At 22.0% G+C, this 15,769-nt stretch overlaps 1 protein-coding gene across 1 annotated transcript; it reads right to left on the minus strand. All coding sequences in view use genetic code 6, as the record gives it.

Moving 5' to 3' along the window:
• Positions 1–905: 905 nt before the first annotated feature.
• On the minus strand, positions 906–15,115 carry TTHERM_00006020 (AAA domain, dynein subfamily protein; the record flags this gene model as incomplete). The annotated part of the gene is made up of 6 exons (XM_001008083.2): positions 906–2,111; positions 2,168–7,523; positions 7,580–8,775; positions 8,830–9,009; positions 9,074–10,803; positions 10,957–15,115. The coding sequence occupies 6 exons, from the start codon at positions 15,113–15,115 to the stop codon at positions 906–908; spliced, it is 13,827 nt and encodes a 4,608-aa protein (XP_001008083.2).
• Positions 15,116–15,769: the final 654 nt, after the last annotated feature.

A 15,769-nucleotide genomic window follows, 5' to 3' on the forward strand; every position in this document is an offset into this window, starting at 1 on the left:
ATGTATGGTGTTTTAAATTATGACTAAGCTTACTTTTTCATAATTAAAGTTATTTAATTTACAAAAAAATATTAATAATTAAAGATGGTTTTGTTTATTCCTCTATTAAAACTATTAAAAATACTTGAAAGAAATATGTATTTAGGATATGATTTTTGTATTAAATAAAGTTAAAATAAGATTTGTTAGATATCTCCTATTTATTCATTAATTTTCTATTTCATTTGAAAATAAAAATAGAGAAATTTTATTTTAATTATTAATTAACTTCACTTTCTTTCTGCTTTAAATTCTTTTTTGATGTTTTTGATAAATATTTTAAGTAAAAACAATATTGATTAATAGATAGATAGATATTTATATAATTATATTGGTTAATCCAAAAATCATTCTTTTTGATCTCTATGATTAAAATAATTGATCATATAATTTTTAAATTAAAAAAGCCTAAATTTAATAAAATTAAATTAAATAATTTAAAAACATCTTGAAATAAAATACAATTGAGTTATTTTAATTTTGGATTTATGTTTGTGATAATACTAATTATTTTAATTTTTTAAACACATTTATGGTAGTACTTCTTAACTATATATTTTTATTGTTTTTTTTATCAAGTAAAATATATTTTTTTATTAAAAAAAATATACTCGACCGAATCTATTTAATATTCGATCGTTCCCTAATAAATACCTTAATTATTTAATTAAAATTAAATTTTTTTTGCATTTTAAATATAAAAAATTTGCAAAAAATAATTTAAGTTCCTAAAAAACTATTACAATAATTTATAAAATGTCTAAATTATTTAATTAAAAAAACAATAAATAATCATTTAGGATTATACATATTAATAAATACTATAGCTATCAAATTAAAGTATATAAAGTAGCTTAAATAGTCAATCAAGAATCTATTATTTTCTTGTTAAAGAAATCATCAGAAAAGTTCTCTAAATACATCGTTTCATATAAGTTTTGATTAGATTCTATATCCATTTCGATTGATGATTCAAGATTGTAACGCTTTTAATTTCTTCTTTATTTAAGTTTTTAATACAGATAGAATGACTCTTTAATAAGGATGTCTAGCTTGACAGCTTCATTTAAAAGAGACTCTATTTAAGATGAGTCATTCCATATTTCTTTGTAAATATCAATCCTGAATATTTATCCAAATAAATTTTCAGTACGACATAATCCTTCTTTACTTAGATATCTAAATATAAATCTCCCTAGAGCTATCAAAAAGTTATTTAACTCCAAATTATTTGATGATATAAAGTTATATGCTTTTTCAAATTTTTCTGAGCCAATCTAACATTTAAAGCTTGGATCACAAAGATTAACTAAGTTATCAATATTGAACTCTTCTAGTGTACAAATCATACTACTTAAATGTTTTAGCTTAATACTTTCTGACATAATAGCACTCAATTTAGGTATTTTGATTCGAATTTTAACATTATCAAAAGCTTACATTAAGGGCATTTCTTCTTTATCACTAGAATTTAAATAAAACTAGAAAGCTCTGATTAGTTTGTTTAACAAATCATACATTTACTCTTTATTTTAAAGAATATCTTAGAGGTTTTATTTAACTTCTTATGAAATTGGTTCTTATTTAATTTTAATATTTGATAAATGTCCAAAATCTAATATTGATATTTCTTGTAAGAAGGAGAATTTTTCAGAGTTCTACAAATCTATAAAGACAGTACCTGTTAAGCAAGTTTTAACTAGCTCTTCTTATATTTACTTAAGGTCAAATATGTATGTATTTCCTTCTTTATATTCAGGACTATTCATAAAATATTTTCTAAAGATAGTTTCTTTGTAAGGTTTAAGGATATTTAAATTTTCATCTAAGTGTTATATAGTCTTAACTTTAATAACCATATTTTTTTGCGTTCTGCTTACAGAATCTACCAAAGACTGAAATTCTTGGATTATATTATTTTATTTTAAGCATAGTATTTCGAATATATTTGAGAATATTCCATCTTCTGTATTAGACGAATACACCAAATCATTTAATTTTGTTTCTTCATCAAGATCATATATTTTATAGTCTCTGCATCCAATAATAAATTCTTTCTCTTTTTCTTTTATCTTTTAATAGTTAAAAAAGCTTAAAAACAAGATAAATAAAATAAATTTTAAATTACTTCTTTCCAAATAGGTATGAGCTATTATTAAAAACATTTTAAAAGTGGATGAGTTTCTTCATCTTACAAAACCATCACTAAAGTTTTATTTTATGCCGATTTCATAGTAAAGGAATTGCTTAAATATTTCTACATCAGTTATGTAAAACTAACAAGCACCTTTAAAGACTTAGATATATATTCAATTTCATTTGAATCTAAAATTTTTTTCATAGACTAGTAATCCTTGTTGTTCTAATTTTCTTATTAAATTTATCTCTAAATAAAATTTGGTTCGCTACTAACTTTTACGAATCTTAAATTTCTATAATAATTTTAAACTTTTTATTCTATATTTTCAAATTGGAAAGTCTCTAAAATTTTTACTATGTGAATCTCACCCTTTTGTTAATTTAATAATACAAGCTTTGATTGTAATATAATATCTTAAATCTTTAAAGAGAACTAGGAGTTCAGTTTTGACCTTTCTTCAGGATCTTATAAAGGTTTTATGGAGTCATCATTTAAAATTACATTTATAATTTTAAATAAAATGATACTTATCTCTTATTCTCTTATATCTTTAAATTTCATTATCTAATAAATTTATTCAATAGCTAAATCAATTTATTCATTCAAAAAGTTCTCTGGATTTTCTTGATAATGTATCTTCAAGTGCTCACAAAGCTCCCATATACTTACTTACTCATTTATTAGTTATTTATTTTTAAATGAAGTCATTGTCACCTACTTCTATGAGCTTAATCTTTTTCTCTGAAAAGCTAAAATAATTGAAATGGAGTACATTAAAGTAAATATTCTTAGATCTAATGAATTTCCTTATTCTAATTAATCATCATTAATTCCTTATATTAATCTTATATATATGCCTTTCCATTAGTTCTAATTAATGATATTTTATAATTCTGTTTTTTAGGTGTGTGCATCTTATAAGACTAATTTTGTATTTGGACTTCCCTTAGCAATTTAATGACCACATCTTTAGCACATAAAATTAGATTTTAAGTTAGAACACTAATTAGAGAATATATATTCTTAACAATTTAAGCATTAATACAATTAAGAATTGTTTTAAATATCATATCTAAACAACGAGATATTATTCAATTTACTAAATGGATAATAAAGCTCGTTGTGTATAATTCCTTCAAGTAAGCTCTTAAAAATGTTATTTGATTTAGAAATTTCATCTTTAAAGAATTTTATTAATTAGCTTTTAAGATTTTAATTATTTTAGAAATAATTTTTATATAATTTAGATTCAGGTTCAGTAAGAAAAGATGAGTCTAGGATGCCTACAAAGCCAGAACTTAACTCCTTAAGCCACTTTATATTTGAAAAAATTTCAGATTGCTTTATAAAAGATGTAATTTCATTGCCATATTAATTGTAAATTTATTTAACTACATAAAGTTATAAACTTTCGATATCTATTTAATTGTAAAATTTTTAGATACGACACTTATTGTCAAAAGATATTTTATCTTTATTTAAGCATAAAATCAATGTGAGTTCTCTATATATACTAAAGAAAATTAACTTTTAGAATAAAGATAACTTCGCAAGAGAGTCGATTTCACAGATATTAAAAACAAACTAATAGAATTTTTCTTTTTCTTTATCTTAATTTATTAATTAATGTAAACAATTAATTTAAATAATATCAGTTATGATCACAAAAACAGTGTGTTCAGTTTATTTAGGGTAATTTTAATTTAGTAAAGGCTTATGCTCCTCTTGATTGAATAAAGATATAAGGTCATCTAACTTTGTAATTCTGCTAAAAAGAATATTTAAAATTATGTTAAACCTTATAACTATGTCCTTTGGTAAGGGATTTACTTTTAAATTATCAAGATTTTCCTCAATTTGAACAAGTTAATTCACAACCACACCTAAAATATCCTTGAATTTATTTTAATTTATTTAGTTTTGCAAAATATCTAACACAAAATAGATCCATTCAATCTCAAATTATTTGATTTTTTCATCTAAATTATTATTTTCTTCCTCATTATTTTTAATATTATCTTCCACATCAATTTTATCTGTATCTTCATTTTCTTAATCAGCATCTATTTTCTTATTCTTTTTAAGCTTAGAAATTCTTTTTTTTATTATAGAGACTTTGGAACTCTTTGAAGTATTTTAGTTATAATCATCATCTTACTAGTTAAAATATATTCTTTTAACTGTATTTTTAAAATTATCTAAACCCTTTAAGTTATATTAAATGATATCTTGAAGCTCATCAAAAACTTTATTCTACCAATCTATTTAGAGCTTTTCCATAATATTATTGATGAAAAGTTATTAAAGATACAATTTTTGCTAACTATTTTTTATTTGATCACTCTTATAGAGTTCATAGAAGTCTATAAATCTAACTAATTCTTAAACTTAATCTTTATATGTAATATCTTATGATTTCATCTTGTTTTATAGTTCCTCAGAAGGTTTCATTAATTAAATCAAAAGTTAAACTAAGGCTTGGGCATATTGAATTATACAAGATTAATTTGGAGCATCATGATTAAATTTTAATCTTTTCATTATTTCTTCTTTTCTTAAAATCCAACTAAATTAAGCCATTATTTCATCAATTCTGAGAATATCTTCTTTAAAAATATTCAAAATCATCATAGCTTATATATTTAACTTTAAGTTTTGTTTTTCTTCTTCTTCTTGCTCTTGTTCAATTTCAAATGAAGAATAATTTTATGTTTGTTTTTATAAAATTTCAATAATTTATAAGCTAATATTTAAATGGGTAAGATCTATTCCCTATATACCGTGATTTATATAATCTTCTATAAATAATATTGTAAATTAAATTAAATTGATTTATTCTTCATTTTAAATCTATTCTAAAAAGTTATTATATTAGGTATCTAAAGATTAATTTAGTTAAACTTGATCATCGTTTTCTAATTCTATATCATCGTTTTCTTCTATTTAAATATTTTTCAATTTTTCCTAATTGTTTTCATTTTTATTAAAATCTAATTCTTTAATGCAATTTTGTAGTATAGATATATATTTTTGAGAACCAGGGAATTTAAATTCTTTGGGTTAAATATTTACTGTCAAATCAAATGTTTAATTGCTCTCATTTATTTGCCTGTAGAATGCTTCTTTATCTGTAAAATCCACTTATCCAATATTCAGAATATCTATTAAATTTTATGCCACTATTTTCTTTAAAGAGCTGTTATTAGCAGAATGAATTATTGAGTAAATTAAATAATTATTTTCTAAAACTGCGATGAACTTTGCAACACCAATTTATATGATTTCCATTATTCCTTCTTTAATTGCTGAAAGGAGACTTATTCTTTGCTAAGCTTTACCTTTTTCAATAATTTACTTGTAGACAAAGTCTCTAACTATGACTAATTAATTTTATTCTAAAAAGATTTTTATTTAGGCTTGAATAAATTTAAAGCTAATAACTGATATCTTTTCTTCATCCTTAAAGCTAAAAATTGTAAAAATATCCTTCAGCCTATTTAGTAAGAAATCCTCTTATACTATATTACCATAACTAACAAGTCCAAAAGAATTACTAATAAGTTCTTTCTTTGACATAAAAATTTTCTATAATTAATCAAAATCAACAACAGAATTTAAATTTTCATCTAATCTATATATAATTTAACTCAAACTAAGAACTCTATCTAAATTTGAGTTTAAATAAAGATCTTCAATAAAGTATTGCTCACAATTTGCAAAATAAGGAAGAGCTTAGAATATATCCGTAGTTCTAATACAAAGTATTATACTGAATGGTAAATTAGATCTATTTTAATAGCTAATCATTGTTTCTACGATTTTTTATCTAACAAAGCTTATTCTTTCAAAAGAGTCAACATATTAATCACATATAACCATTAAAATTTTTTAATTTATTTCCTCTTCAATTGGTTCCATATTTGCATCTTCATCTTACAATTAAGCTTGACTCTTTATAACCAAATTTTCGAAAAATTATTTCAATTAATTTACTAAAACTTATTGAGAATCTATTTAAGATATTTGAATTTTATTTAAATTATATTTTGATGTAGAATTTATATCTTATTAAGGAGAGTAAATGCAAAATAGCTTTTTATTTTCATTATCAGACTTAAATATTCTGTTTTCTATAAAGCTATCTAGACTATAATGATAATTTGATTCTATATATGTTTTTTTAAATTCTTCATCTTATGCATTTATCATTTATATTGCGTAACTGAAAGATGTCAGATGATAAATTTGCTGTTTTACATAATCCTCTTCAGATGAACCTTATAATTTGCTTTATTATAATACAAGCGATTAAACTAACTCCTTAATGTTATTAAAATTGAATATATTTTATTTAAGATCTATGAAATATTAGTATATGCGATTAATTTTGTTCTAATCTTTTTATGAAATTATCATAGATTCAGAAAATGTGTGCTTTTCAAAACGATTGAGAAGTGGTCCATCCATTTTATGTATTTATGATTAATCAGCAATAAGTATGATCTTAAAGTCTGGAGATACAGGAATTTCTCTACTGTCTGCATTAAAAGAAATGCTGCAATAATATTTTCCATTAAAATATTTGTAATTTTAGTTTAGCAAATCATATAAACTTTAATAGATATTATCTAAATTTTTTAGCACTACAATTTTACCCTTTTCTACACAATCAATTATTTCATTAATAATTTTGTAAGTATTTTATGATTTTTAATCTGTCTAAAAATCACTTCCCATAAATATTTAGTAAGGTTTTTGTAAACTGATAAGCTCGCTATTAATAAATTCTAAAGTAGCCTAAGAATTTCGAGAAATTATCATAAGATGCCTAGACATGAAGTCATCTGATACTTCAGTTAAATTATCTTAAATCAATTAGATTTATTTTAACTTTTGTATTTCATTTAATTCTTAATCTTTAAATTGCTTTTTAAGTGTATTGAACAAAATGTCGTGGGTTTCTAATCCAGAGAAATGTCTTATAAAGGAATAAGCAATCAAAGCTTAATTGTTTTGCATAATTAAACTATCACTAATTTAGATTTATATAAGTTAATCATTACTTTATTTGAGTATGTCTTTAACTAATTGAATTTTCTTTGAAATTAACAATTTTGCCATGCCATAAAAATCTCTCAATCCATGAAATTATTCATATTCAGGCATTTCTTTTTTTACCTACTCAAGATAACTTTAATAAGTCTTAGCAATTTATACTTATAATTAATCACTTATTTTATCTTGTTTTAAAACATTTTAGACAGACTAATCTTTTTTAAAAGAATGAACATATTCCTAAGTCGATTTCAAAATTTCCACTAATTCATCTTCATCAACATCTAATCTATAAATTAAAAATTCAATATTTAATTGTTTTTATTTATTTATTTTCAAATTTACCTATAAATGGCCAGCATTCTATTCATTTTAGACTGATCTAGTGGCCAGTTTGAAATACATGCAATTGCGATTTCAGGTTTTTCAAGAGTTTAATGTAGAACCTTTAGAGGATTATGAGGTGAAATTTCAGCTAGACCTATTTCTTCTAGGTGTACCATAGAAATATAATTTTTTTGTTCGTTTTATTTTTTATATTACTCTACTTTATTTTTTGCTCTTTCAAATACTTCAAGTATCTTTTCAGATGTACTTTGAACATGTCCTTAATACAGTAAAGGCATCAAAGTTTTTAGCTTTTGGAAGAGAGGTGATTTAGATTATTTGCCTTTCATTGATTTTATGATGATTCTTAATGAAAGAGTTTTAGAACAACCTGGAGGACCTATAAGAACAACAGGAATTTTATTCATTATAGATACAAATAAGGTAAAAACATTCTATTTAAGGGCTGTATTCTTAACTATACCTCTTGGTACTTCTGTTTAATTAATCAAATAAGTTGATACATCATCAATTTTTTTCCATATTTATAAGCGATTTTCTTAGAAAATTTCAGAAAGTTTATATAAATATTACTTTCTTTAGTTGATTAAAGGCAAACGAACACAATAATTTATATAAAAGGATAAATATAAGCAAGTGCTTTAGAAGTCTTTATCAAGAATTTTCAACTCAAACTACCTACATTTTGTTAAAAATTTGATAAACCAAAAGAGTAATTTAGTGAAGCGACTAACATCTCTAAGACTACAAGCACTTTGATATCCCATTTTTTCTCTTAAGAATATTTAGCTTTCAAATATTCCTTTAGAAATAAGATCAAGCTCTTCATCAGCAAAAATTTTATATATTTATTTCTTCTTTTTCTCATTATATTTCGTTTATAGTATTTGAGAAATGTATTTCTTCTCATCTTCTAATTAAAGCTTATCGAAATTCCAGATGAAACTATACATACTTTCTGGAATAGGCTCTACTGAATATTCAAGATCTGTGTTTTTAATTTTTTTCACCATCTCCTTTTTAATACCTCCATGAATTTAAATGTCTATCATTTTTTTTTATTACTCACTCTTAAGTTTGTATGGATTTATAGCGGCTATTGGAATTACATTGCTTGGTATAGGCTCTCCATATATGTGTCTATCAACTATTATTTCTTTGAATAAACTGCTCACTAATTTGTTTGTATTTACCTTTTATTATTTTATTTAAAATTTTTATTCTGAATAATTTAAAAATTTTATTACTTCATCGAAGAAAACAACTACTTTCTAATTATTTTTTTAACTGATTTCAATGGATTCTTCAATCAACTTAGTAACATCTTGCTCAGTAATACCTGCATGAACAATCATAATTTTGAATTAAGCTTCCATTATAACTGACATAACTTCAATAAGTATTGATTTTCCAATACCTGATTAACCCTTTATTTATTTTTAAAAAGTGAAATGAAGTGAATGAATTATTAAATAAAATTAAATAATTTACCATAATAATAACAGGAGAGTTAGCACGAATTCTCATAAAAATCATAGCAATTTTAAAGAAATTATCTTTTTAAATGATTATTCTTTTTGCAAATTTACTTATGTCATCGTTAATCATAGAATCAAAGCTATTATTATTTCTGTCACTATATATTTTTTATTCATCTTTTTTTATAAGTTTGACCAGCCATCTTAATAAATCTTCAGGTTATAAATTTTCATTAAAGTAAAGTAGTTTTTCCTTATTAAGTTCAACCAGTTCTTTAATTTATCTAGGAACTTAATTTGAATTCCTAAAAAACATAGTTAAGCATGGAGATTCTTATTCCTAAAAAGTGATAAAATCCATTTCAAAATTACTGAATTCTTTAATATTTTCTGATTTTTAATTAAGCTACATTTCTTTTGAAACTTGCTAGTTTTAGATTATGTTTTTTTATTCGTATTAAGTAAAACATATATTACTACACAATTTATAAGATGTAGAAACTATAATAGTTCTCAGTTAGTGGTCTAATCCTTCTGATTTTATATATTCAGGCGAAAGGAAATAAGATTTATTCATTTTTCTCATTTCAGAACCAAATAGATTTAAAAATCTAACAATTTAATAAAAGCAAGGAACTGTTATTTATTCAACTATTTTATTTTTTATTAAATTATTTATGTTTGATAAAATAGCATTATCTAAATTATAGCTATCATCGGTTTATTCTTTATTGAAATGGTTTACACCAGTAGTTTCTAATACGTATATATAATATAAGGATTAGAATGCTGCTTTATAATTGATAATTTCTTCTTTAGATTTATTTGGTGACTCTAGCTAAAACCTACTAGCATCAAATTCAACTTTTTATCTTTCAAAGAAATTTTTGATGTGAATAGATTAATATAAACCTTCATCAAGAGTGTTAGCTATTTCGATGTAAAAAGTTGTTTAGTTAAATTTTTCAAAGTAAACAAGTTAATCACTATGAATGCTTATAGATTTTAATACAATTAATTCAAAAAATAGCAAATTAAGATCATATTCAGATGTTTCACAAACATCTAAATGGATATGTAAATTACCTGGCTCCACTTTATTCAGTTTTTATTTTAAGGTTTACAAAATTTAGTTTTTATTGCTTCCACCTATTGGAATTCTGAAGGAATTTTAGTTTTACTCGCTAATTTTTTTTTGTATTTCAAAGGATTTACCACAACCTGAGCTATTTGAATAATAAATTATAGCATTTTAATATAAAATTGATGCTATTGTTTGTTTGTTTATTTTCTTTTCTTAGGGTAAACATGATATTTATTTTTAATCTAATCCTTCTCTGATAAGAACTATAAGCTAATTTTTAATTGTATTACTTTATTTATTATAGTCAGATAAAATATCATTCACTTAGTTGAAAAATTTAACTTCTAATTTAGTATTAATGATCAAGTAGTAAGTATTTTATTTGTTATTAGAAATTAAATTTTTAAACCTAAACATGAAAAGTTAAAGATCAGTGAACTTGGTGCTTTTGTCACAAAACAAATATTTGTAGAAATCTCCATAATTATCATCTTGATTCTAAACTCCACCAATTAATATTTCTATCAACTCTTAGCTACCCGAAAAAATGTATTTCACCAATTTATCTTTGAATCTTAGAGGCTCAAATATTTTATCTTCATAACTTTTTTCTATCATTTGATGATCAAATTATTTACATTTTTAAGTACAATTATTTGCTAAAATTTATTTTAAAAAAGTAAATTTAAGTTGGGATTATTTTAAATAGAAAAAATTATTTAAATGGACATTTATCAAATAATTCTTCTAAAATTAAAAATAAAAAAAAATTTTTTTAAATTAAAAAATAGAATTTAATGAATAAAATTTACCTATGCTCTACAATTTAGAAAAGTAAGATTAATTCTTCTTTAGTTTAATTGAGAAAGGTATTTCTTAAATATCCTACAGACTTAGGCTCATAAATTTTAAGATATTTATCAAACCAGGATTTACTTTACTAAAATCTTCATATTTTCCTTCTTCACAATAAGTAATAAGTTCTTAGTAATATGAAAATCCAATTAAAGAAAAATAAGGATATTATTGAAAAAGCTCGCAAAGTTAATTTTTCCATTCTGTAAGTTCTTTAGTGTATGTTTGATAATTTTATTCCATTTATTCAAGATTTTTTTATGGGGTTTAATTTTTGTTAGAGAAAATTAGTTTTCGTTAAAGAATATCAAATTTTCCAAAAGAAATTAAATTAGAAATCACTTCCTTCAACCTTTCAGCAGCTTCCCACTAATCTTTAAACATTTTCATTGAATTTTTAATTTATTTACATTCTTCTGATTCTTCTTCTTCGACTTGTATCATGCTTTTAGACGAAATCTTAGATTTGGGTTTATTTTTCTTTTCTCTTTCCTTAATAAACTATGCATGTATTTTTACCATATTCTAGTCAATAATAACTTTTGAACATATTTTTCTAATATCCAATTCTGAATATTCTTAATTTGAAAGAACAACGAGTTTTACTTGTTCTGGATTATCTTTATGCTCATCAAGATAAAACTAGAATTCACCCACTTCGAGGACTTCTATTGCTAGGCTAATGTAATCTTATTAATTCTATTAGCTCTTATCTATTTACTTAATTTTAAAGAAATCTTCTGAACATTACTGCAATTCAGCATGGATGGCTTCATCAACCAATTCTAATCTACAGAATTCAACTATTTTTTAAATAAACTTAATAAAAGAAGCCTTTTAATTATTTGAATAAGTTTCTCTTAATTCAGTCAAAATACCAAATATTTTTCTTTAATTATTTAGCTTAATCAGCAAAGATTATAAGTCAGTGTTTTCATCTCCTCCTACCAAATCTCTCAATTCTAAAAAGCTTTGATTTTACAAATTATCTATGATATATTTAATTATTGAATCTAATTGGGAAATTGTTAATACTGCATTATCTTATCTTTCTACACCTAAATAAAAACCACTTGGAAAAGAAAGTAAGCATTTAAATTGACTATTCTAAAAATAATCAATAGATTTTTTATTTACATCAATATTAGTCAAATTCTATAGATCTAAGTAAAATTATTTATTCAATTAGCTTTCAAGGTTTATATCATTTTATTTGGCAATTTCAATTAAACATTTTCCATATTAATGAAGAAAGTTGATATGAAAAAATTTTTAAAGGGTTTCAGAGAGATTTTCTTCTTTAATTTAAAGCAATTCGTAGAGATTAAGGAAATTCTCTTCAGATTCTATAAATGAATCACCAGATATTTATATTAAATTTTATAAATTTAAAATTTTTTTGGGGAAAAGAATCGATTTTTCTGAGATACTTTTTTATGAGTTTTCTTCTTCTTCATTTTCTTCTAATTCGAATTCATGATCAAAGCATGGCTGTTATTAATTTAGATTATTAATATCTTCTTAAAGCTTAATTTAAAATGTATCCAAACACTTGAGAGACACAATTTTATTACCCTTAACCATTTAGATGAGATTTATCAATTCCATTTTAGAATAATAAAGTATATTATTTAGATTTCCTGATAAAATTTTATACTCTCCCTCTTATTATTGAAGCATGAAAACGATTTTTTAGAAAATTTTACTGCTTTATAATAAATCAAAATAGTCATATAAGCTCTTCATTTATTTAAATTTTATAATTATTTATCTGATTTCTCCAAACTAAGCATCCATTTTAAATTTTTGTTCAAACAATTAATTTTCTTTTTTTAAGTATGAAGGAAAATATTTCAATAGTTTATTTATTTTTTCTTTCTCTTTATAGAATTAACTTATTTCTTGGTCAATTTATTTTGAAAAATCTGAAAATTATATTTTAATTTCACTTTAAAAGAACTTATAAATGTCTTTAAATTGTTAATTTTCAATTATTTTTTTAATTGAAGGTATTTTAATTTCATCATGATGCAAGACAAATTTATTTAAATCAGCCAATAATCTCTTTCTAAAAGGGAAGTCGGGTCTCTTATCAGATATTTTTAAGAAATCCAGATATTGCTCACTTTAAAATCTTTACTCAGGTGGTTACTATTATTCATATAAGTTTATGGCTTCTTACTCAAAAAATTATTAAATTTTCACTAAAATAGATTCCTATTCTTTATTTTGAATTTTTTTTTATTCCAAACATTTTTTATAGAAAGAATAAAATTCAGTTAACCTCTTCATACATATTTATTTGTTAAATATTTGCTAAATTGTATTTAAAATCTTATTTAAATTTTCAACATTCTGTTCTTCATAGATTGCTTAAATTATCATTTTTAGGTTTTAATGGAAGTATTCAACTAATATTTGATAAGATTATTCTTAAAATGTATTAATTTCAATATCATTAATCTTTTCAAAATTTATTTAAGGAAAATCTTTTTGGTTATTTCTCAGAGTATCAGTTTGGTCTTATTCATCAATCATTTTTTACATGTTATTCTTTTATGAAATAGTATTTTCTATTTACTATTGTAGATAAATTTTTTATTAATTTTACTAAAATTTTAATAAATCTACAAGCTCCTTTTAATAATCCCAAACAAATTCAATCTATTTGGCTTCAAGAGTTTTTATAAACTCTTAAAAAGTACTTAACAGGTAATTTTATTGACTTTATGTTGGATCATGCTGAGAGAAATACTTTGAAAGGCAAACAATTTGATCAAATTTTTTCAAATTTTTAATTAAAGATTTAGATTTAATAAGTTTTTAGATATCAATTTCTAGTTTTTATTAATGTTAAATCATGAAAATTATTAGATCTATTTAGTTGATGGGTTAAAGTTCTGTAAAATTTTAATCTCTAAAGTAGCTTTTAATTATTTAAAAATCACTATCGTAGTAACTTTAAAAATCCTTTATTTTACTGATAAAATGGTCAAAGAAATCTTTTTTTTGAAGAGGATATTTCTGTAAAAGTTCTCCTAGTAATATTTCTTAGATATACTATTATATTTATAAAAAGTCATCGTTTTAAAATAAGCCTTTTATGTCCACCTAATTTACTAGCAGATGATTTAGCTAATCTTTTAAGCTATTAATTTATCTTAATATTTTAAAAATAAAGGACTATCTTAATTTTATGGCTTCTTATTTATTATTTTTTCTTAAAATATCAAATTATTGTTCAATTTCACTTTAGTGTTTTTTAAATTATTCAGAATTTAATTAATTCAATTTGGTAATAAAGTTTTGTTATAGCTATGATTTTTCTAATAAACCATTATTTTCGATTAGTTCTTTTAAAATTTCAAGAGGATTAAAATTATTTTGAAGACTCTATACAAATTAAATTAGATATTCATTCTTAAAATAATCCAAAGGAGCTTATTTAATTTTACAATATATATTATATGAGTTATTAGTTTTTGCATTTTATGAGAGGGCTTCAATCAATTAATTTAACTAATTCACTTCATCTTTTTATGGATTTATTAATTTGAGAATGTTGTCATCAATATCTTTAAAAAGTTAATGTTTATTTTTGAACTATGACACAACTATAAATTTCCTCAATCCCTTTACTACCGTAGATATATTTTCGCTTTTTTCTTTAACTTATTTGAGGAACTAATAATAGCTCTTTTCAATATCTTTCTAGTTAATTATTTCTTATTCTTGTTCTTCTTCTAGTCCTACTTCGTCTTCTTTTTAACTGATTTTTTTATTTTATATTCTATTCATTTTAAATTTTGAGGGCCTATCAAAAATATAAATCTTTTCATTTTCATTTTCAATAATCTTATATTGAGTTAATTATCTTGAAATATAATCAGAAAGATATGTACTTTTTTTATGTTTTATTTCATATTAATACTAAATTTTGCTCTCAGCTGCTTCCATATCCAAAGTAACAACCTAAAAATCTATATCGCAACCTAAATCCTCTAATTTTATTGATTATCCATTTATTAGAAGGAATACTTATTCAAATTTACTTAAGTCTGTAAAATGTAAGTAAAAATTAACTTCTATCTCTCTACTTTATTTTTAAGTTTTCATAGCAATACTTATTTATTTATTTTTTTCTAAATTATTATATTTTTAATAATTCATAACAAAATCTAATCTTAATTTAATATGGCGATTTTAGGGATAAAAGTTTTTTATTTAATTATTTTTTAGAAAAAAATGAGATAAAAGTTTTTTATTTAATTATTTTTTAGAAAAAAATGAGATAAAAGTATTTATCTAATTTTATTTTACAATGAGATAAAAGTATTTATCTAATTATATTTTACAAAAAAATGAGATAAAAGTATTTATTTAATAATGTTTTACAAAAAAATGAGATATAAGTCTTTTATTTAAAGATTATTACAAAATTATGAGATATAAGTCTTTTATTTAATAAATATGTTTCATAAAATTACGAGTTAAATAACTCAATAAAATATAAATTATTTTATAATATTTTTGTTTTGAATACTAGATACACAAATACTTTTAATTTTGTTATTTCAAAAAATTAGAAAATAAGGTATTTTTATTTGAATAATATATAAATATCAAACTTAATTGTGCATTTTTGTTAATGTTAATTTTTCGATATTATTTGATTAAAATTAAAAATTAAGTAAACATTAGAATATTTATTTCATAAAATAATAATAAAATAAAAATTATATTTGAAAAATATAATTATTTATAATGTGT

Source organism: Tetrahymena thermophila, assembly GCF_000189635.1.
Source record: "Tetrahymena thermophila SB210 genomic scaffold scf_8254803, whole genome shotgun sequence".
Taxonomy (NCBI): Eukaryota; Ciliophora; class Oligohymenophorea; order Hymenostomatida; family Tetrahymenidae; genus Tetrahymena; species Tetrahymena thermophila.